Below are 20,600 nucleotides of genomic sequence, written 5' to 3'. Positions count from 1 at the left end.
CCGCAACTAGTTTGATAATAATTGGTTTGAGTCTTTACTTGACGAAGTGCATTTCGTTAAGCTACTCTGTACATAGTAATCATAGCATAGTGCCACAGCAGTTAGACCCTTACAGTTAGCAATTTGTTCAATACGTAGCCATTATTTTCCACGTAGCGTAGTCTGTGTTTTACGTTCGCGAACGTTAGGACGTTAAAATCAGTTGAAAACGAGATAACAAACCGACAAGCCGACCGAGCGGGTGCTTTCTCGCCGTTTTTAAAAATTGCTCTAGCAAACATCCAAATAAATTAGCAGAGTGCCAGTGTAGTGAGTGAACGTGAGTGTAAAGCACTGTTTAAAATATATAAACACACATATTGCGAGTCGAAAAATATATATTTTTGGGAATTTTTCAGTCCTATAATATACCCAATAATTTTCATAGAAAGTGAACCCAAAATCTTTACTGCAAAACCAGAAAACAGTGCAAAGTGCAAAGCAAAAGTGAAAAGGACTAGCCCAAAGATACACACACACAGAAAAATACCGACAGATCTCAGGTCCTTTTCAGTTTTCCCGTGAGTGCAACAAATACAGACACGGTACGCACAGATACACTTACGCATACACATACACACCCACTCGTTCGACTTTCAATATGGCGGATGTCCTGGAGAAAAGCTCGCTGCTGGATGCTGTGCCACCACTAGGCGACCCCCACCCACCGTTGCCCCACCAGCAGCTGCAACAGGAAGCAGCAGCAGCAGTAGCCGCACCACCACAGCAGCAGCAACAACAACAACAACCACCGCATCAGCCACCACCACAGCAACAACAACAACCACAGAAGCCTGCAACTGCGAGGGCTAATCAGGATCAAAAAGGTGAGGGGGGTACGAGTATGCACAGGGAAAAAATTTATAAGACATGAAAATATTTTCAAGCATTTTCTGTGATAAGAAATTTCTCAAAACAGACTAATTAAAAATGTATGAAATGGGCACACTGTTTATATCACTTTTAGCTTCACGTTAAGGTAATTTCTATCCGTGTAGTGTATACCTGCAGCTAGAAGTAAAAGTGACTTCACAGCCCATTACGCATACGCCGTGTATACTTTAGAAAATCAATTAGGAAAGTTCAAGGCACGCCCCTTCAGCCCAGTTGCATTGGTGATAGCTATAGCTCAATTAGGCGAATTATACAGCCGGCACACCCCAGGACATTGATGGTTATGTCAGGGGAACATGCAGACCCAGCGCGAGTCTCACGTCATGCCCCGCACATTATGCAAATGGATTTAGCCGGTTCAGTGTTCTGTTTTGTGATCTGTTTGAATAACAGCTTAGACCGGCAAGTTTACGGCTTTTGGGCCCGTCTGAAGGGGGCTCAACTGCCGGCAGGATGTGGCATGGGCCAGGATGTGACTACGACTTCATTGTGCCACCAGCTCTCGGTTTAATGACCTGCAACTGTGACAAGCCGCCACCCACACGGCTGCCGGGTGCAGCTTTTAATTGCGTCTAATGCCCGGTGCCTTCAGTTCAGGCCTGGTACATGGTCTAAGTGCAAGTGTGTATCTATCAGATATATGGATACAGATATAGCCGACCGCGATAAAAGTTATCAGCCAGTTGAGCTCTTGCTGATGTGGAAAATGCACTTGGAAAAAGATTATCACTGACATTAAAGCAATCACGGAAAGCTCTTTAAATCTTCCGATGAATTTGTATACGTACATTGTTTACAAGCGCATCTAAAATAATTTTAATTCAGTTCTTGATACGATAACATAACTATTTTTTCTGAGTGCCCTGGTGTTGTGGTTGCTCTTGCAGTTGACCTCATTTTAAATCAAACTGTGTGTGTACCTTGGAACGGGGTCGTTCAGTTTTGCAGAGTTCAACAGCATCAGATGATTAAATTCTACATTCAATTTCCTGTTGGATAGAGTATTCCTAACACGACTTGGATCCGTTTAGCTATATTTCTAAAACAGTTGACTTCATTAGGGCAGTGTGATATGAGTGCAGCAAAATAAAAAAGATACACCCCTGCCTCGGGTGATGATTAGATCAAGTGTGTTCGAGTCAAGAGCAAACCGGCTCTGCTAACTAATAACAATAACAATGCGCGGTGCGGCTAAAGCTTTGTTTAGCGCGAATAATAAAAGTAAAAATATAGTTGCTGATTACTATCGGAGCTCTCATCCCATGAAGTCACCCGCTCTATGTATATCATCTAGATTACAAGTGGCACTCGTTCGTGCTTTGTGTTGATAAGCAGGTGGGAAAGGCTTTCTACCTGACGACTTTGTACTTTCTTTGTCAATCATATTTTACACCCAAGATTAATATTCATCGTGTGACGTAATGGTGCTCTATCGAAAACAAACAAGCAACTGTTCTCACACTGCACTCACCGATTTTATAAATAGACAAAATTCGCTGCAATTTCTGTCACCCATTTCGCGGTGGCTTTTCAATTATCACAAAACGCTGCCAGTTTCGTTTCTCATTTTTGCATTTGGCGCTGCAATTGATTTTTCTTCTCTCTGCCTTTGGTTTTCCTATTGGGGGCGTGTGCTAGTTTCCCGTAGATACTTTTTTCTTAACGAAAAGCTTTAAAAACTCTGCTAATTGTTAAGGTTTCCGCTTTGAGAAACAATTACCAAATATTTGGAGCCATATTTGTGGGGCACACCTCAGTACAAGCTAGTCAAGCAAGACACATTTGGATTTTTGGTTTTGATTTTGTGACTTTGGGATACGCATGGCATGCCCATATGGTCTTTATGACTAATTAGTCGGCAAATCGGTTTGAGAATTTGTAACTATTTATCAATAGAAAAGCTTACCTTATGGCTAATTTCTTGACTGCTATTAGCATGCACATGGCGTAGAATAAGCGTTCATTAAGTTGTTATTGTGCCCAGGCATTTGGCATATTAATGCACTTTGTATCTGCTGGATGCATCTCCAAGCTTGAAGTCGGGAATGCGGCAGAGTTTGGACCTGATTAATTAATTACAAAATTAAAAGTTTGATCAATAAAGTTGGCAACAAAAAATTAATAAAGACCTACCTAAGGCTGGGTGTTTGCTTAATTGTTTTCCCGCGAACAAAGTGTCGCTAGACACGCGACATGCGCGATGCAAATCCCTTTAGATTCGTGTACCCCTCTAATTAAAGCCACAAAAGAGTTGTCAAATGGCTTCGACGCGAACATCGCCCCTTGAAAAAGTTTGAACCTCCTATTCCAGTTCAATAAACTCGGCCAGGGAGCTTGCTTTGATTTCGATTTGGTGGAACTTGCCCGATTTTCCACCATTTTATGGACAATTTACACTTTCGCCCGGCGCCAGTTGGGGAGTCTTCAGCTGGATGGGTTACCCAATCCCCATCCCAGTTGGCCAATGCCTCTTTGGACAGACGCCGCATAATTTGTTGTTCTGGTTGCAGTTGTAGCCAAGTCCATATAGGGTATATCAGCCCGTTTTGGCTGACGTATCGTGCGTGCGGCTGCCGCACTGACAATTGCCACATTTTGTGGAAGGCAATCAATAATCGAAGTGCGTCAAAAATACAAATGTTAAAGTTACCAAACCGCCAGCGCCATTCCGTCCATAAATACAGCCATGTTCGACACGAAATACGCGCCCCCAGAGGTCCTAGTCAATATAGCCATAAATTTGGCTCTTGATTAATTGATAAGCTGTCGCGAAGGGGGGAACAACTGTCGTACTCAACTTGGGAATATAAGAAACAAATTTAGTACCTTACTATGTTTGTTTGTGTTTACATATAACGTTATAGGTAAACTAGGTCAAAGGAAAATCCGCTTAATAAGTATCACCGAAAGCTCTTAAGATCAAAAATGCTTGAAATTAATTGCGTAATTAAACTTGAAAACACGCAATTATATGCCGTTAAGGATGCTAAGTTCATTTTAATTTATGTATAGATAAATAAACTAAAACTGACGGCAAAATGTCTTAGTAGCGTGATCCACGGCCAAAACCTCCACGATACTCAAGGTTCCCGGATCCAGGTCCCACATCACCTTTCTTGTCTGCTCCGCCTTCGCCAGGAGGAGCACGTCTATAGTTTGACCTATCCTCATCAGGTTTGGAGGCTCCTCCAAAACCTCGAGGACCTGATCCACCAGTACCTGAACGCGGACGCGCCGCTTCGGTGCGAGCCGGACGAGCCAGAGTGGAGGGCACGATCTCGGGGGGCAAGTGTAGGTAGTTGCGGAGCTCCTCGATTCCCTCGTTAGTGATGCACCAATAGTAGTGCCTCCAGGCGAACTGCTCCTTGACCAAGCCACGCGAATTAAGAGACTGCATGGCTTTGATCACATGTAGATTTGGAATGGACTCCAGATTTGGGTGCTTCTGGACGCGAGAATCCTTCTTGGCCACGATTACGCCTTCCTTGAAGAGGTATTCGTAAATGGCTACACGATTGGCTTTTGGGATGAACATCTTTGTTTTATTCGAATAAGCAAAATCAGCTTGTCAAAAGTTCGAAGGAAAATGAGGTTAAGTGCAATAATGTGACCAGCCTAAATCTTCCTTTTTCTACAGTCCCAGAGCTTCCATTAAAGGAATTCCTCATTTTTCATTAATCTTTGTTAACACTTAAAAGTAACTAAACTCGTACGCTTGTACTTTCTTAGTTTTTAGTCTGAAAGTTTTAAATCCCAAGTTATTGAGCATAATCTTTGATCTTTAGATTGAAAGCAAAGCTTTCCTATTTTTACGAAATCACAAGTTGCCTTTTTTTTATTTCGGTGCATCCCCGCACCTTGTTCGATTATCTGGGTTTTATGTTTTCACACTCCTGTGAAACTGTGATTCATCTTTTGCGTCGCAGGATATGGACATTCTGGCAAAACATGCGCAGTTCGAGCGGCAGCAACCACATGAGGAATTCCTCCCCCACAGGAATGCTGAATAGAATAATCAATGAGCGAAACGCAGACACAAATTGACCAAGGGAAGCCAACCAAAAGGAAGGCATGCCGATAGATACAACGTGAGCTCACCCGCCGACCGGCTGCAACCCCCCAAAAAAGCAAAACAAACGCCGGGAGGAAAGGAAAACGAAAGCGATTTGGGGGTGGTAAAGCCACCCCCATCGTCAAGTGACATCAGAAAGCAGTCGACCTTGCTTTGTATGCGTTTTTCGATTAAATGCACTTGATTTACATAACATTTAAGTAGTTCACTACTAATTTAAATGTTTACTAATTACATAAACTCATTTTTAATTAAGGCTTAACAAGTTTAAGAAGGTTTCCCAATATTTATTTTTATTTTAGACCTCGAGTGCTAAAAGCCATGAGGCTATTTACTATCGTCACTATATTTAGTGCATATTTATTTTTAAAAGACATTAAATAATTCAAATTTTGAATTCAAGCCGTTTATGCCTAAAGGCAGTGCTGCCAATCACAGGTTTGAGCATTAACTTAGTTCTGGGTTTTTGTATTCGCTTAACTTGGACAGAAACCAAGACGAAGCGAATTAATAATAATGAGGCGAATTCATTTGAAATATCTATTAAGAAAGTTCGTTATATTTATATTTACTGTTTAATTTGTTTTTATAATTTATAACTATATGTTGTTGTAACTTTTAAGTAGCTGACTTAAGCTTCAAGCAGCAGTTTAATAAATGCAATTTCTCTATTTTTTACAGGTTTGTATAGAATTTTATGGAATACAATTTAATGTAATATAAACTTTAAATGGTTTCACTAATGGGTATGTAAAATATATAAATATAAACTGTGTCTGTCAGTCCTTGTAAAATCCACCTAACCTAGCCAACAAGGCCTGCAACCTTGGCAATCGAATTAGGGTAAAGAACTAAGCAGACATTAGCCGAGGACTAAACTCCTTCCATGTCTAAGGATGAATCCTGGGCTACCCTTATGTCAGTTGGGATCGTCGCTGGTTTACTTTTATGTCTACGCATTAGAGCCGTGGAATCTTGCGTGTTGGCTGCTTGTAAATAAATAGACAACAATTAGGGGAACCTATGACAACAACACCTGGATAATGGAAAGGCCATAATAAATATTTGCGGTGCGTGGCAGGCAGTGCAAGTTGCCCCTATACTGGGTATATGTGTGTGCCCCATTGCCGTTAGCAAAGGATTACGCCTAAGGAATTGCACAAATGCGCGTCCAAATGCCTCCCCCAGTGCCCATTAAATTAATCAAGTCAAATGAAATCTGCATATAAAATCAGCGTTCTCATTGTTGGCGTGTTGAATTTGCATTTTTCCCCGGCGCCCCACTAATAAATTTGTATGTCAATAGAATAAGCCGCCAGGCGACGGGGTGCTCCACAAAACAAAATATCCTGCTCTTTGAACTGCGCAAGGACACATTCTGTTTATGCGCCCCGAGAAGTTTACGAGCAGCCACGCTCCGCCAGTCCAAGTTGGCGTATCAAAACAAATTCTAAGTATTGTAATTCGAAATTTTTCAAAGCAAATAAAACCAGTCGAGTTTTAACACTCGCGCCAAACACAACGCAGTGCAGAGCTGACGTCGCGAACTTGGCTTAAATAAGAAAATATTTAAATAAATCAAATGAAAACCAAACTGTAAAATAAATAAGAACAATATAAAAAACAGTTAAATAAACATTTTCCCAGAGTTAAAAGTGCGTGGTTCTCCTAGGTAAATAACCCACTCATCCTCGTGGCCAACGCAAAGTGCAAAGTGCATTAGCCTTCTCAGACTGTACGTGGCCAAGTTATTGCCCTCTGGCTAGGAAAATCGATACAATTGCATGGCGCTTGTTTTTTAATGGCCAACTGCAACAATTGATAGTGGTCTGTGTGATAGGAATCGCTACTGCTACTGTTTCTGCCACTGCTACACTGCAGTGGGAAATTCAATTGTCAAAGGACCAAGTTTTGTTAACAATATTTCTGGTCTCCCTGCGCTGTAAAAGGGTGAATCTAATTGAAAAGCAACCTGCGCTTAGGAAACTTTTCTGGGTTTTTATGTGTTGCACCTGTGCAACTGTTGGATTCCCTTCAGCCTACTAGAAACCCACCCTATATTGTTGATAATCAATTTGGCCAAGACCATTTGGCCACAAATGACAGTTCAGTTGTCGTTGTTGCGGTTGACATGAACATTGTGTGGAATTTCGGTTTATGTCAGCCGCTGGTAAATCACAAATCATTGTGCCCCTAATTTGCAGTTGCTGTTTCTGTCAGGCCTCCTTTATATTTTTACTATTATTTCTTTTGGCTGCCAGGAAGTTGGCGAATCCGACTCTGAGTCGGCACAAGTTGCAGTTGGGTCTTTAGTTGCCAATCGGGTGTGGAACGTGCTGAGGTTACAGCTGCTCCTCCAGTTTAAAGAGTCCGTCGTCCGTCGTCGTCCTGTGCAATTTTATCGATTCGCCCGTCAAATGTAACACACCCAAAACTAAATGCAAAAGTTTTCGGCTCATTTTTTTTCTTATACGCGGCCGCATTAAGTTAATTGCCAGGCAGTGCCGAGAACCACAGTCTACAGTCCACAGTTCGAGCAGCAGCAAGCCACTCTGATATGAGTGATACCGATGCGGTGAGTTGTGGTTCAAGTACCCAAATGTATATATTTTGGAGCTGCACCAATAGCACAAAATTCGCTTATGCACAAATGATTTACGAGCATAATTTGAATAATAAAGCCATGTTAATGGATGTATTATGCCGTCGTCGACCTTGCATACACATCATTGTCAGACGAAAGAACCCTTTGCGAAACAAATCAAACAGCGATTTCTTGTGGCCCGTCGATTTCGGGACTTAGAACTGCCGAAACTTTTGTTGAATCAATAAGCCACAAAAACAATTTGGGTCATGTTACAACTGGCAACCGAATTTCATGACAAAAATCCCTAATGGTAACCATAGACCGCCACGAGAAAGCCAGAAAGTCAGAAAGCCAAAACCCAAAATACCAAATACCAAAACAATAAAATGTAAACAAATGCAGAAAGAGCCATCAAATTTGAAAGCACCCACTCAATGTGAACTATATTGATACGTCTGTTCCGATACACGAGCTTCTACTTTAGCATTGGCACTTGGCACTTGGCACCCCCACAGTAGACAGTAAACTAGGCCCACAACGATATATGGCCATACATATGCAAATGATATGGGCCAGTCTTCCGCAGCAGGAGGAGCATGTGGAAATTTATATGGCATTGGCCACCAAAAGCGGCTCTGCCACGTATTGGGTTACCCGACACTTGGACATTTCTGCACCGACACCGCAGGCGAGAAGTTCTAGTTCTCCAGGATGTACGGCACGGCGAAAGAACGATCGAGTCAGGAGATTTCCCCACAGGATAACCCGGTAACAGAGCGTCTATTGCAGCAACAGCAGCGTGCTCAGTCCAAGACAGAGTATCTACCAGCAGATCGTTCCAATTATGGTGTAGATTCCGAGTCCACAGATCGTCCTAAGCAGCAGCTAAGATCTCAACCCACTCAGGAGTATGTGCCTTATGAAACCTCTGAATCATCTGCGGAAAGAGTCAAACAGCAGCAAAGACCTCAAAAGGCCAATGACTACTCCAATAGTAATACTACCTCAGATGGTCAGTCTTATGGTTCTGATGTCGTGCCGACTGATCGCCCTAAACAGCAGACACGATCCCCGCAGAATCCAGAGTACTTAACCAATGCAGGTCCTTCTTACGACGCAGCTAGAGATGAGCGCAACCCACAGCAGGCATTGAGATCCCAACCAGCTGCTGATTATCCAACCAATAGCTCGTTATATGAGAGGCAACAACGTCCGCCGCCAACAACAATTGACTACACCACCGGCTACAATGCACCACCCAAAGATCACACCCTTTCACGCAGCAATTCTAGACTCACCATCTCACCCAATCCCATGCTCCAAAGTATACCCAATCCCGAGTATGTGCGACCACCACAGAACTTTGTCTTGCCACCGCAGATGCGTCCGCCCGTTGGGCCACCACAGCCCCGTCCTCCGTTCGCCGGAGCCAGGCCGATGGTCGGAATGGGACCACGTCCACCCATGCCACCGAATATGGCGGCCAGACCACCACCTTTGCGCAGCACAGACAGCAAAAGTAACCTGCTAATGGGTCCACCAGGAATGCGACCAGGAATGCCACCGCAACTCAATATGCAGCAGGCTCGGCTGCCCAACTCCGGTGGACCACTTAGTCCTCCGGGACAAGGACCTCCAAGGCCACCGGGTGGATTTCCCTGGAATCCTGCTGGGGCTCCAGGAATGCCGCCAGGTGCTCGTCCACCCCAGAATATGACGCGACCGCCGCCACCCACTTTTGCCCGCCCGCCACCGGGTCAACCACTGCAGGCACCCTTCAACCGACCGCCCTTCAACCAGCCGCCCATGCAACCGCAACAGCAACAACCACCACAACAGCAGCAGCAGCAGCACATGCAACCACCGCCTCAGCAACTACGCCCACTTTCGGCAGCCAGTGCACACAACAACAACGATGATGACGATGACGTGGTCATGGGTCCGGCGGTGACTCCGCTCAAGGCCTTTAACCAGAGAGCCGATCCCATGGGCGAGCCCCTTTTGGAGGACATTGAGCCGCCCTTTGAGACGAGCCCGCCAGCGGGAGATACAAAAAAGGGGCCCGGCTTTAGTAAGGCTAGATTGCAAATCAGAAACCATTAGTGAAGCCATTTTAGAGTTTACATTACCATTATTGTTATTTATAAAGTCGTTCCTACTTTTATTTTCATTTTGTTTTGAAATTAAGGTAACATATATTGATATGAAAGCATATTATGAATTGACTCTCATCAATATTTTCAAATAATATATTTAATTTGCCTTATCAACCTCTTTCAGAAGGTGACAATGACAGCGGCGTGGATGAGTCGACTCAGGAGAAGGTGAGTTAATATCGGCTTTGAACTAGTTAGCTAGTTAGCCATAAATTGTAACTATGGCTGCGTCTCCGTTAATTGAGAGGAAATTAACTGGAACTGGCAACAAATTAATTTAATTCCGTTGACCGTCTCTGTCTGCCTGCCGCTGAGTTGGGTTCTCAAAATCATAAATATCTGTAAAAGGCCGGGGCAAGCAGCGGGCGAGCTGCGAACTACGAACTACAGCGAACAGCGATCTTCGAGCTACAAGCTCCACGCTCCATTAGAGACCATATAGCAATATAGCATGTACCATATAGCATATTATGTCTGCGACAGTTCCGTCGTTCAGTTCCCAAGTTGGCCCGTGTGTTCGTGTGTGCAGACGCCAAAGTTCAGACTAAGTTTTGAGTTGGCAGACGGCAGTTGGGGCGTCGGAAAAACCCGCAGAAAGTGCGACAAAAGTCGAACAAACAGACGGATAACCCAGTCAAATATATATATAGTATATCTATAATATATATATGTGCAGTACGTGAGCTTTACAGGTGCGAGTCAAAAACTCCCAGAAAGAGGAAAAACTTGCCAAAACCAACAAAAGAAACACACAAAAAAGCGATTTATATGCCTGGTGATATCTGCGCACAGATAAGTGCCAAACACGAAACGGGTCGAGGATTCGGGGCTGGTATTAGGGAAGGGGAAGGGAAAATCATAGCACACACACATATACATATCTGAATCGGAGTTGTTGTCTCTATAAATACCCATCCATATGCAAAAAAGACACGAAGCGGCGACAATCGATAAAACAATGCATAAACTATAAGTCCTTCGTACCGAGACATCCAAATCGGCAGGCGTAGGGCCAGCCATAAATGCCATTGGCATTACGTTGACAGCTCCGGAAAGCCCGGGAGTGTTGAGAGCGAGTCGTAAATAGTTAATAAACCGCGTCACCACAACCAGCCCCAGGATGCATCTCGTTATAATGGCTGATTCGTCCTACTTGCTAGTAATCTTCATTGAGAAATCATCTACCAAATCATTCAGTTTTTTAATCAACGTTCTGTGCTTATTTCTCGGCAGGATCGCAACGGACCCAACTCACCCAGTTCACCGGTGAAGACACCCACATCGACCTCATCGAAACCAGACAAGTCGGGCACATCACGCCCACCGAGTGCCACTCCTTCGAACAAATCAGCCCCCAAGTCGCGCAGTGCATCCAAGAATCGCTTGCTCCTCAAGACCCCAGAGCCCGAGCCAGCCAAGAAAGGTGAACTAAAGATGGTTATATAATCCATATAATATGATATACCATTGTTGATATATGGTCCAAAATACCTCCCTTTCTGACCCATTAGTTCCAATGAACAAGGTACAAGTCGGACATGCGCCTTCGCCCAATCTGAAGGCGGTACGTTCCAAAATCGGATCCCTGGACAATGCCACCTATAAGCCGGGTGGTGGCCATGTGAAAATCGAGTCCAAGAAGATTGACATCAAGGCGGCACCACGTATCGAGGCCAAGAACGACAAGTACATGCCAAAGGGAGGCGAGAAGAAGGTATGTTTGGGATTGTCCATTCTTCGATTTAGTGGTTTAATTCATGGGAGGGATCGGTGTATCCATTTTCTGGGCTAACCCATTACATAAGACTCTCATAAATCTTTGTAAATTTCTCTCATCTACAAATGGCTTTAAAAGAAAAAAACAGAGAAAAGCTCTCTCTAAACCAAAGAAACGTAAAGTATAGTCGTGTAACGTAAAGTAATGTATTGGCAAAAATAAAAGCAATTTCACGGTCGATTTGCTATTTGAGATTTATGCCCATTATAGATGGGCAATCGGCAGCACGGTATCTTGTATCTCGTATCTTGTTGTAGGAAATGCAATTACCAATTCGCAGCGACACTTAGCAGCATAATTTCGTTGCCTTATGTAGCGTCCATCCGTACTCGTAGAATTGGGCGCGACTCTGACATTGAAGCGGATATCATCCATCCGATCGATATTTTGACTTTGGCTTATAATCGTTTACCTACCTTGTATCTATTTACAACTTACGACCATCGAATCCGCACACACTCGCACCAAACCACACACAAAAACACTGCAAATTCGTAGATAGTTACAACAAAGTTGCAGTGGAATGCGAAGTCGAAAATCGGTTCGCTGGAGAATGCCGCCCACAAGCCAGGAGGCGGGGACAAGAAGATCGAGACCCTGAAGATGGACTTCAAGGACAAGGCCAAGCCGAAGGTGGGCTCAACGGCCAATGTGAAACATCAGCCAGGTGGCGGTGATATCAAGGTATGTAGCCGCCCCTCCTTTCCTGACCTCTCACCCCCAAACCGATTTCATGTTTGAGTTTGACCCAGAGACGAGAACGAGTTCATATAAATATTGATTTTTGTAGCGGTTAAGTATGATTTCCGATTGCTGTTGGCTTTTGTTGGTTTTTGGATGCTCCACTTAAGTTACCAACTGGCATGGGCATGGGCCGCATCTATCTCTATCCTATCTATCTATCTGTTTCTCTCAGTGCATGAGCTGCAATGTTTTCTTAGTTTTAAAACAGCATGCTGACACATTTGACCTACCTTGGAAGGTTAACTAAAACTAAATAAAACATTTAGAACAACCAACTAACACCCAGAACACCCAAATACCAAAACCTTGAAACGCTTTCCAGAACTACGATAGGAAGATGAACATCATCTATGGCGAGGGCTCCAAGATAGTCAACCATTGCGCCAATAACAAGCGCCTGGATCAGAATTTGTATAATGAGGAGGAGTAGTTATTTAGTGGGGTAGGTAACACCCGTCGGATGTACATATGGTGCTAAAACGATATACACACACACCTAGTTTAGTTTTTGGGGTCAGCATTGTAAATATCCAGTCTAGAAGGAGAGCATTCTGTTTAGTTCCTAACCATACCGAAAACCACTCTGAATAATTGAGAATAACTTATTGTTTTTCCACCCTTATTTTAACGAACCGAAACATGTTTAAACAATATTTTGGAAACTGTATTTTGTTTTTAACTAAACCATTAAAACAACGAATTCGAAGGATAACAACCCCAAGGACGTAAGTAGTCGTGATAACTCTTTATCTCAGTGTAATAAGTGTGCTTTTGTATGAAACCTTAGATGTTATTCCCTCTTTTTTGGTATTTTTGAAACACCTAAGCATCACTTTTTGAGATTCCCAATTCACCACCAAACACTTTGTAGAGTATTTGTTTATAGATTTAAACTTTACCTTTAATATAAACCATTTGTTACGTTCTGTGCTCTGCTGTTTCTGTGTTTGTCGAAAAAATTCCAAATTTCAGTTGTGTCCCCGATTGGCCGTTGTCGTGTGTGTGTCCATAATAATCCACCCGCAAAGTCGAAAACCTAATCGAAATTGCCCATTTGCCAAAATGAATCTGAAATATGATCTTGCTAATTGTTTTCTGTACGTTGCCGGTGCCGGTGCTACTTTTCAGATCCAAACGCAAAAACTAGAAATTAAGGCACAAAGCAAAGTTGGCTCTTTGGATAATGTAAAGCACAAGCCCGGTGGCGGTGAGAAGAAGATTTTCGATGATAAGGATTATTTGAAAAATGTTGAACACTCTGTTGCACTGACAACACCACCAACACAGGTAAACTACGTGTACATAAGCTCAAAAGTAGTTACGTATTGAAAACTAGACCTTAACCTTAACCCTGATTTATTATTAGAGATTTTGATTTCATTACGAAAGCAACAAAAAGTAATCAATACCAGTATTTTATATATACATATATAATATATATTATCGATATCCCATTTTGTGTTTACGTCGAGAAATTCATTTTTATATTTAATCTGTAATCTGTATTTAATTGCGTTGCATTTGTGGTTAACACTTTATGGTTTACAATCAGCAACTAACAGAGCACCACACCCCAAAAGAGGCCCACACAACACCCACAATCCAACCACCCACAGACACCTCCCACCCTTAACCGCTTTCAGAGAACTCCCACCAAAAGATCAATCCGTTTATGGGGATTGTACTTGATGAGATCTAACATTTGGACAAAGTATTTTGGCACTCTTAGGTATTGAATTGTATTTAATGGTGGGCATTTGATAATTTTTTTGTTGTGGAATGCCATAGAAATCGCTGGAGATTTGAAATCACCATAAAGGGTAGCATACATTTTGGCGCCCTCTGAAGTGATTTCAAACTCCAGATCTTTGTAAAGTGTTCCCTCTTATTTGTTATCCTTGGTTTTAGATGAGTTATTGTATTTACCTTTTCGTTCTTAAGTTCAATTACTTTTAGTTAACATTTAAAAATGAATTTCTTTCAAACTCAAACTGAGATTCATTGGCAAAAGCGCTTTCCATCCATGTGTTCCCGAAGATGTGTTTGAAGATTTTACACGCAATTCTCTAAACTATTATCTTCTCTTTCTTTCTCTGTTCCCCCCTCGCTCGCTCTCTGCCACCCCCGCCGGCTAACTGTAGTTTGCGGCACAAGGGCGCTTGATTGCCACGATCCATCTAGAATTCGGTCTCTGTAACTCAGACTGTGTGTGTAACAATATATTTGAGTCGCTTTTTAAATGAACTCCCTAGCTTTAACAAAGACATCCATCAACTACTGTACTGTACCTAAAGCCAAACGATTAACTCAAGCAGGACTAAACAGAAAGAAACTAAAACTTAAACTAAATCGAACTCAACTAGAAAAGGCTCAAACCGGAAATCTCGAATGAGTTTGCAAGAGTTTCTATTTTAAATTGTAACCAATATACATACATATATATGTTTATGCATTCTTCAATGGTTAGCCCTTGGAAGGTGTATAGATAATGTAAACTGACCTGTCCCTAAGAAACTCCCTAATGATCTTGGGATTCTGCTTATGGACAAGGACAGTAGTGCCCTCACAGAGGGCCCAATGTTTGTTAACATCCTTTAGCATGTAGCAAATATCCTTTAACAAAGTATTATTTATGGCAAACGGTCAAGAAACCTTACACTACTTAGGATAGTACAAATTTTTATCAATATACTGAACCGCTATTGCTCAAAGAACCCCGAAACCCCAGACACCGACCCTGAGGACGGTTTAGCAAAAGGCTGACCAGCATTTAAATCATCTAATCATCTAACAAAACAGTGCTTTGCTCTCTCACACTGAAACAATATACCACTCAAAAATTGACCTCTTACTCACAACAGTTTTAAATTACGATTAATTATTATTATTATTAAGTGTTCTTAATTTCTGTGCTTAATGTTTCTATTTCGTTTATTTTAGGAATATATATACAATTTTTATTAGGCTAGTCATACGAAACTAAGTGCATTAAATTCGAAATTCGTATACACGTTACGTCCATTAGAGTTATTTATCGCCTATTACTATAACTACTACTACGTCATATACTCGAAATCTGAATGCGATGCGGTTTTAACCAATATAGAAACATTCGATCCGATCTGATCTAATTCGATTCGATTTGATCAAGAAATCGTCCCGTAAGTTAATGTGCGTTGCGAGTTCTTCTAGGATGTGTCCGTTGCGTATATAGATAGTTATATATACCTAAATATTTAACAGTGCTGTGATAGACTAACCGAACCGTTGGTACCGATCCAAGTTGATTTGCCAGACCACCTGCATCAATACCAAAACCAAAACCAAAACCAAACCATATAGAGCCCCTTAAGACGGTTTCATGGGGATTTGCTTGCGACTCCCTCGTTTACTCCACTGCATTCCAACCAAACTCATGACTTTAACTCTAACAAGGCTTATGGTTTTTACCTCCTAATAGTTTATTTTATGATTTGTGCAATCGATACGCATTCACTTTTATATTTTTATCTTGAACGCAGAGTCCACTACCATCCATGACGGCTTCTGGCGCTGATGAAAATTTAAATCAACAAAGCTAAATGCCCGAAATGCATCTGAATCCAAATCTTTCTTTGCAATCTAAGATCGAATGTGAAATGAACATTGAACAAACAAGCAGCTAATTTGAAATGTATTATCTAAGCAAAACAAAAACCACACAATGCAAAACGAGAGTTATGCGACTATTTCCACACACCCTCACATGCCAGTAATAAGATCAGAGCAATTCGATAGAGATGCAAGCACGCAATGAGATGCAGATACTCGTACATCTACACCACCACAACCACCACACATAGAAGCGGTATTTGGTATACAAATCGAAATCGAAATATATTTGACTAGTTGAGCAATGCACTCTTTATCATCAGATACCAGACATAAATTATATATCTCAATGTATTACCAGAACTTCATATATATACATACAAATATATATATATATACATATATATATAAAAGTATCTAAATATTTAAGCAAATTATACAAGAATCGTACGATTAAACTGTGTGCTTAGTTGAAAATGTTACCACTTGACGTCTAAATGTTAAACGACTAAGATAATGCGACCCATTCATTGATTTGTAAACAGTTTTAGATACTTTTGCGACGAATAAAAGACCAAAACCAAACCAAACATAACCGAAACGATCAGATAATGAAAACCACGTATAAGCATATTTTTACTATTAATTTGTATCTTATTAGTCAAGCGCATCATTCTCACGATTTATTTACACCCTGTTACAAAATGTAAGAACAATGGCAAAATTTAAACATAATAAACAAACAAAAAAAACGTTTTTTCATTTACCAAATCTTGGCGTTGTTGCACTTAGTTTTTGAATTTCAACAGCCACTTTATCGGCCACGTATCGGTATATTGAGATAGACAAATAAATTTTGGAGATACTTGAGTATCTTATTTGGCAAGCCACGCCCACGTCGCAAGCGTTCCAACAAAGCCACGCACGAGCACACATCCTCTTCTACCTCATTGGATGCATTGGTAATCGAAACAAATAAATTTGATCAAGCAAATTGTAAGTCTCCATCTCAATCGAGCTATGACAACTTTTTTGCATCTCTCTTACTAGCGAATCCGAATCGATTTTCTAAGAACTCTTTTTTGAATTCCCGCAGTATTGGAAGGCTCCGCGCATTCAACGGGCCACCACACTCACCTCGTCCATGTCCCTGCCAGCGGAGTGCTTGGTTCTTTCCGTATCCATGCCCTCGCTTAACTCGGAGCCCAAGCGTCCCAAGAGTGCGGGTCCCAAGAAGAAGCCCGGCCAGGCCGTCCACTCGAAGCCATTCCGTCTGTATTGAGTCAAAGGACTTCCTAGCCTTCGGCAGTCGACGGAGCTGCTCCACAAGTTGCACGAGACGTCACCCAATCGAAGCACTCAGAGATTTGTGCACAAGTTGATATCGAGGCACGCACTTCTAAAAAACATATGCAGAATACATTTTATCAAACCGTTGATTGTTTAGAACCGAAAATGAAAAAAAGCGAAACGTGGCATTTACAACAAAATAAACGACTAACTGAGAGGCAAAGTTAAGCACAAAAATTCAACTGTTTAGTTTCTTTAAATAATTACAGTATATATTTTCGTAAGTATTAAATCAGTTTTACGGCTGCTACATCTCTTGAGCCAAACGGCCTTCGTTTACATTTCATTTACATAAGATTTGCGTTAGATTTATTTAGGTATATATGTATAATTAGTACAAAAATTGTCCTGGGATTTCGTTACGTCTCAACTTTACCATCATGCTCATTGTGTTCTTCTTTTGTTTTTTTTTTTTTGGAAAATTTTGTGCCTTTCTTGGTTTCTTTAGGTTTTGTATTCGTTTTTGATTCTTGTTTCTTCGATTATTCGAGTCGCGTCACATTTAAATGCATTTTGTTTTCATTCCATTTACATAATCCTTTTGCTATACTTACGCCGTAAAAGTTGTTTATACAATTAGTTTTTTAAATATAGGGTAATAAATAAGTCATTATAAAATAATAAACAACAGTTGTTACATTTTCAAAAGACATGGTCAAATGAGCTTCAAGTGATTATGATAATGATTCGAGGGGTCGAGTTAGAATAAAAAAATGCGCATGCTTGAATATCGTAAAAAGTTGCTTTCTCTTAGAGGTCATCGTCAAGTGAATTGGCCTGGTTTCAGGTTTGTTAAGCTTGGTATAGGCTGCCTTAGCTCATGGCTATATAACTATAATACATTTAATGGGAAATTAGGAAATGCATAGATGCTCATGATATGCGAAACCAATTTTTAGCTGCGAGTTGGCTGCGGTTCTTATAATTTTCTCTTTCTGCTTGATACTATTAGTACAATACATTCGATTCAATTGACTAGATTTCTACATATGTAGCTGCATTACATTTATGATTTTTCTGTGGTTCCGATTTTGTTAACAATTCTGTTTCACTTGTTGCGGGAGGGAGTCGTGGTGTGTCAAATGTAAGACCGCGACGACACCCATCAGAAACCCTCAAGCAACTAGAAATTTCGCACGAAATTTAATGGCAATACATATTGCTTCTCAGAATTTTGCACGACATTTATGATTGGTTTAGAGTTTCTAACCGGGGTCGTTTGGTGCTTGATGCATTACGAGAATATGGGAAATTTTATAAATAAATACATGTAATTGATTTGTCGATGAGGGCGCTGCGTAAGTGTCTATGTGTTGCGGCCGTTGTGCCGTCGTACGTGTCGCTTCCGAGGAATCTCTATACTCTGTCACTGCCAATAACATGCTACCTTATTTACATAACTAAACACTTTCGCTGGCGTCGCTTAAGCGGCTCTGGTCTGAGCACGGCGCGCACCGCTTCCTCGAACACCTGAATGCGATCGAATTGGGGGGAATTAGCCAAGAGTAAGAGGTGAGGGTGTGCCGAACGACGATGACTTACCGGCTTGAGGCCACGCTGCGTTAAGGCGGAGCACTCCATATATTTCACAGCGCGTATCTTGTTCGCCAGCTTCTGACCCTGCTCGCGCTTCAGCGGCGTCAGCCCCTGCTCTGCCAAGCCACTGAGTGTCTCTCGATCTTCACGCAAATCGATTTTGGTGCCTGTAAGACGCCCAAAGATATATGTATTTTCGTTTGAAGGCTGTGTATCGTCACATCGCTGGCAACTTACCAACTAAAATGATGGGCGCGTCGGGGCAGTGGTGCTTTATCTCCGGATACCATTTTGAGGTGACGTTCTCAAAGGACGAGGGACTGGCGACACTATAGCATATCAGGAAAACGTCTGTCTGCGGGTAGGAGAGCGGTCTCAGTCGGTCGTAGTCCTCCTGTCCCGCCGTATCCCATAATCCCAATGAGACTTGTATTGTGTCCACTTGCATGGGAGCCGAGTAGTTGTCGAAGCTGTGAAGACATCATTATAAAAGTTAGATATTGATCTGCGGTTTGGCAGCAAAAGGAGGCGCAAACTTACACAGTGGGTACATATTCGCCGGGAAAGCAGTCTGTCGTGTAGGAGATTAGCATGCAGGTCTTTCCGACGGTGCCGTCGCCAACAACAACACATTTTATGGGCCTTCCGGTTGACATCGTGAGTGCTGAGTGTGCCGCTAGCTATAAAATGTATGTGCTGTGGGCAAAAATAAGATGGAAGATGAATGTCTTCGCCAGCTTAATTCAATTAATTAAGTTCTACTCGAGGCAATAAACTCTTGCCAGACCAACTGACCGCACATTTGTATACAGTTGAACTTCCATACCTTGAACCAATATTTATTCTGTACAGAACAGCTAATAGAAGGTTTTACCTATCGAATCAAAGTGGTAGTACCTGGAGTTATAGAGAAATTACAATAGAATTTTGACTCAAAAGACGAAACAATATGGTACGTATGTAATGACCAGGTTATGGAAGTTCGACTGTATATGGTTTAATTGAGAGGGTCTGTGGTATATCACTCGGATGATCAAAGGCAGGGCTCTAAAGGTGTGTCCCGGCCGCAAAAAAGAAAACAACCGCAGGCTGGCAGGCCCATAAAGCATAATAAAACGAGAGTCTCATTTCGGCTGCGGTGGCACTTTGTTTTCGCAAATAAAATTTTTAAAAATAGACCATGATGGGCGACACAGTCTACAGAGAAAAACAAAAAAATGGGAACAGCGGACCAAATGGCGACCGCCCCTCCAGTGGCGCCCCTTCAATGGTGGGCGGGGTCGACCGAATGTTGTGGTGACGCGGAAGCCACCGGCAGACGCACCGCACAAAAGCCGCCCGAAAATAGACACAATTAAGTTCTCATAACCGATTCAATTAAAGTTCAGCAGCACACATAGACACATAACACACATTGCGCCACATGCAACGAGGGGCGTGGCAGAAGTGGGCGGGAGCCCTGAAAATCTTTTGTTATGGCACAATATCGAATGGGGATATTAATGTTTTACCGTTTTCACCTCCTATCCTTGTTCTTTGTCTGGCAGGCGGCGACTGTTTTGTACTTTGCTTATATCACTGTGCGTTTCCTTGTTTCCGGTTTTCTTTTGGAGCGCTTGCTCATGCGGCGCATTTAAATAATTGATTCGCACTATTTCGCTGCGGTTTTTACTTATAAATATCTGTTTGTGTTCCTCAACGCAGCGTTCTCGAGTAATTTTCGTGTTTTATCTTTTTGTTTCCACTCCACACAAACACACACCCACCTTTTTTGACAGCGCAGCGTCGCTCTCTCTCTGATAGTGCTGCCAACTCTTAAGCAGACGGTAAGTGTATTGGAAATTAGCTAAAAAA

At 42.0% G+C, this 20,600-nt stretch overlaps 3 protein-coding genes and 1 pseudogene across 13 annotated transcripts; 2 read left to right on the top strand and 2 right to left on the bottom strand.

Annotated features, from left to right (window-relative positions):
• The first annotated feature begins 196 nt into the window (after nucleotides 1–196).
• On the top strand, nucleotides 197–16,631 carry LOC108115798 (microtubule-associated protein tau). Of its 9 annotated transcripts, XR_005993850.1 has the most exons (9): nucleotides 9,089–9,663; nucleotides 9,873–9,916; nucleotides 10,982–11,171; nucleotides 11,260–11,462; nucleotides 12,024–12,209; nucleotides 12,977–12,994; nucleotides 13,398–13,556; nucleotides 14,411–15,430; nucleotides 15,791–15,872. XR_005993850.1 is itself a non-coding variant. In XM_017227383.2 (8 exons), the coding sequence occupies exons 1-8, from the start codon at nucleotides 641–643 to the stop codon at nucleotides 15,848–15,850; spliced, it is 1,086 nt and encodes a 361-aa protein (XP_017082872.1). In that variant the 5' UTR covers nucleotides 198–640; the 3' UTR covers nucleotides 15,851–16,631. The 9 variants fall into 9 exon arrangements, 7 of the variants coding, with proteins under 7 accessions (XP_017082874.1, XP_041674719.1, XP_017082872.1 ...); XR_001772810.2 differs by lacking the exons at nucleotides 9,089–9,663; nucleotides 12,977–12,994 and adding an exon at nucleotides 197–866; XM_017227383.2 differs by lacking the exons at nucleotides 9,089–9,663; nucleotides 14,411–15,430 and adding an exon at nucleotides 198–866 and having other exon boundaries at nucleotides 15,791–16,631.
• Nucleotides 3,926–4,497, bottom strand: LOC108115804 (40S ribosomal protein S10b). The gene has a single exon (XM_017227392.2). The coding sequence runs from the start codon at nucleotides 4,466–4,468 to the stop codon at nucleotides 3,977–3,979; it is 492 nt and encodes a 163-aa protein (XP_017082881.1). The 5' UTR covers nucleotides 4,469–4,497; the 3' UTR covers nucleotides 3,926–3,976.
• LOC108115756 lies at nucleotides 16,062–17,857 on the top strand (annotated as a pseudogene).
• On the bottom strand, nucleotides 17,401–20,557 carry LOC108115803 (ras-related C3 botulinum toxin substrate 1). Of its 3 annotated transcripts, none has more exons than XM_017227389.2 (5): nucleotides 20,513–20,557; nucleotides 19,287–19,442; nucleotides 18,984–19,216; nucleotides 18,753–18,913; nucleotides 17,401–18,680 (listed from the first exon to the last, which is right to left on the bottom strand). In XM_017227389.2, exons 2-5 carry the CDS (start codon nucleotides 19,400–19,402, stop codon nucleotides 18,603–18,605), a joined length of 588 nt encoding a protein of 195 aa, XP_017082878.1. In that variant the 5' UTR covers nucleotides 19,403–19,442; nucleotides 20,513–20,557; the 3' UTR covers nucleotides 17,401–18,602. The 3 variants fall into 3 exon arrangements, with proteins under 3 accessions (XP_017082878.1, XP_017082877.1, XP_017082880.1); XM_017227388.2 differs by lacking the exon at nucleotides 20,513–20,557 and adding an exon at nucleotides 20,258–20,506; XM_017227391.2 differs by lacking the exon at nucleotides 20,513–20,557 and adding an exon at nucleotides 20,267–20,506.
• Nucleotides 20,558–20,600: the final 43 nt, after the last annotated feature.

This window comes from Drosophila eugracilis, unplaced genomic scaffold (genome assembly GCF_018153835.1).
Source record: "Drosophila eugracilis isolate 14026-0451.02 unplaced genomic scaffold, ASM1815383v1 contig_367, whole genome shotgun sequence".
In the NCBI taxonomy this organism is placed as follows: Eukaryota; Metazoa; Arthropoda; class Insecta; order Diptera; family Drosophilidae; genus Drosophila; species Drosophila eugracilis.
The sequence above is the reverse complement of the archived record's forward strand: the minus strand, read 5'-3'. Positions and strand labels throughout refer to the sequence as shown.

Excerpts from the sequence above, each read along its gene's own strand:
- LOC108115804 (XM_017227392.2), bottom strand. The coding sequence starts at position 4,468 with ATGTTCATCCCAAAAGCCAATCGTGTAGCCATTTACGAATACCTCTTC.
- LOC108115798 (XM_017227381.2), top strand. The coding sequence starts at position 8,304 with ATGTACGGCACGGCGAAAGAACGATCGAGTCAGGAGATTTCCCCACAG. Across the intron at positions 12,210-13,397 it reads CAGGTGGCGGTGATATCAAG|ATCCAAACGCAAAAACTAGA; the intron begins GTATGTAGCCGC and ends GCTACTTTTCAG. Across the intron at positions 13,557-15,790 it reads TGACAACACCACCAACACAG|AGTCCACTACCATCCATGAC; the intron begins GTAAACTACGTG and ends TCTTGAACGCAG.
- LOC108115803 (XM_017227389.2), bottom strand. The coding sequence starts at position 19,402 with ATGTCAACCGGAAGGCCCATAAAATGTGTTGTTGTTGGCGACGGCACC. Across the intron at positions 18,914-18,983 it reads CGCGCCCATCATTTTAGTTG|GCACCAAAATCGATTTGCGT; the intron begins GTAAGTTGCCAG and ends GGCGTCTTACAG. Across the intron at positions 18,681-18,752 it reads CGCAGCGTGGCCTCAAGCCG|GTGTTCGAGGAAGCGGTGCG; the intron begins GTAAGTCATCGT and ends GATCGCATTCAG.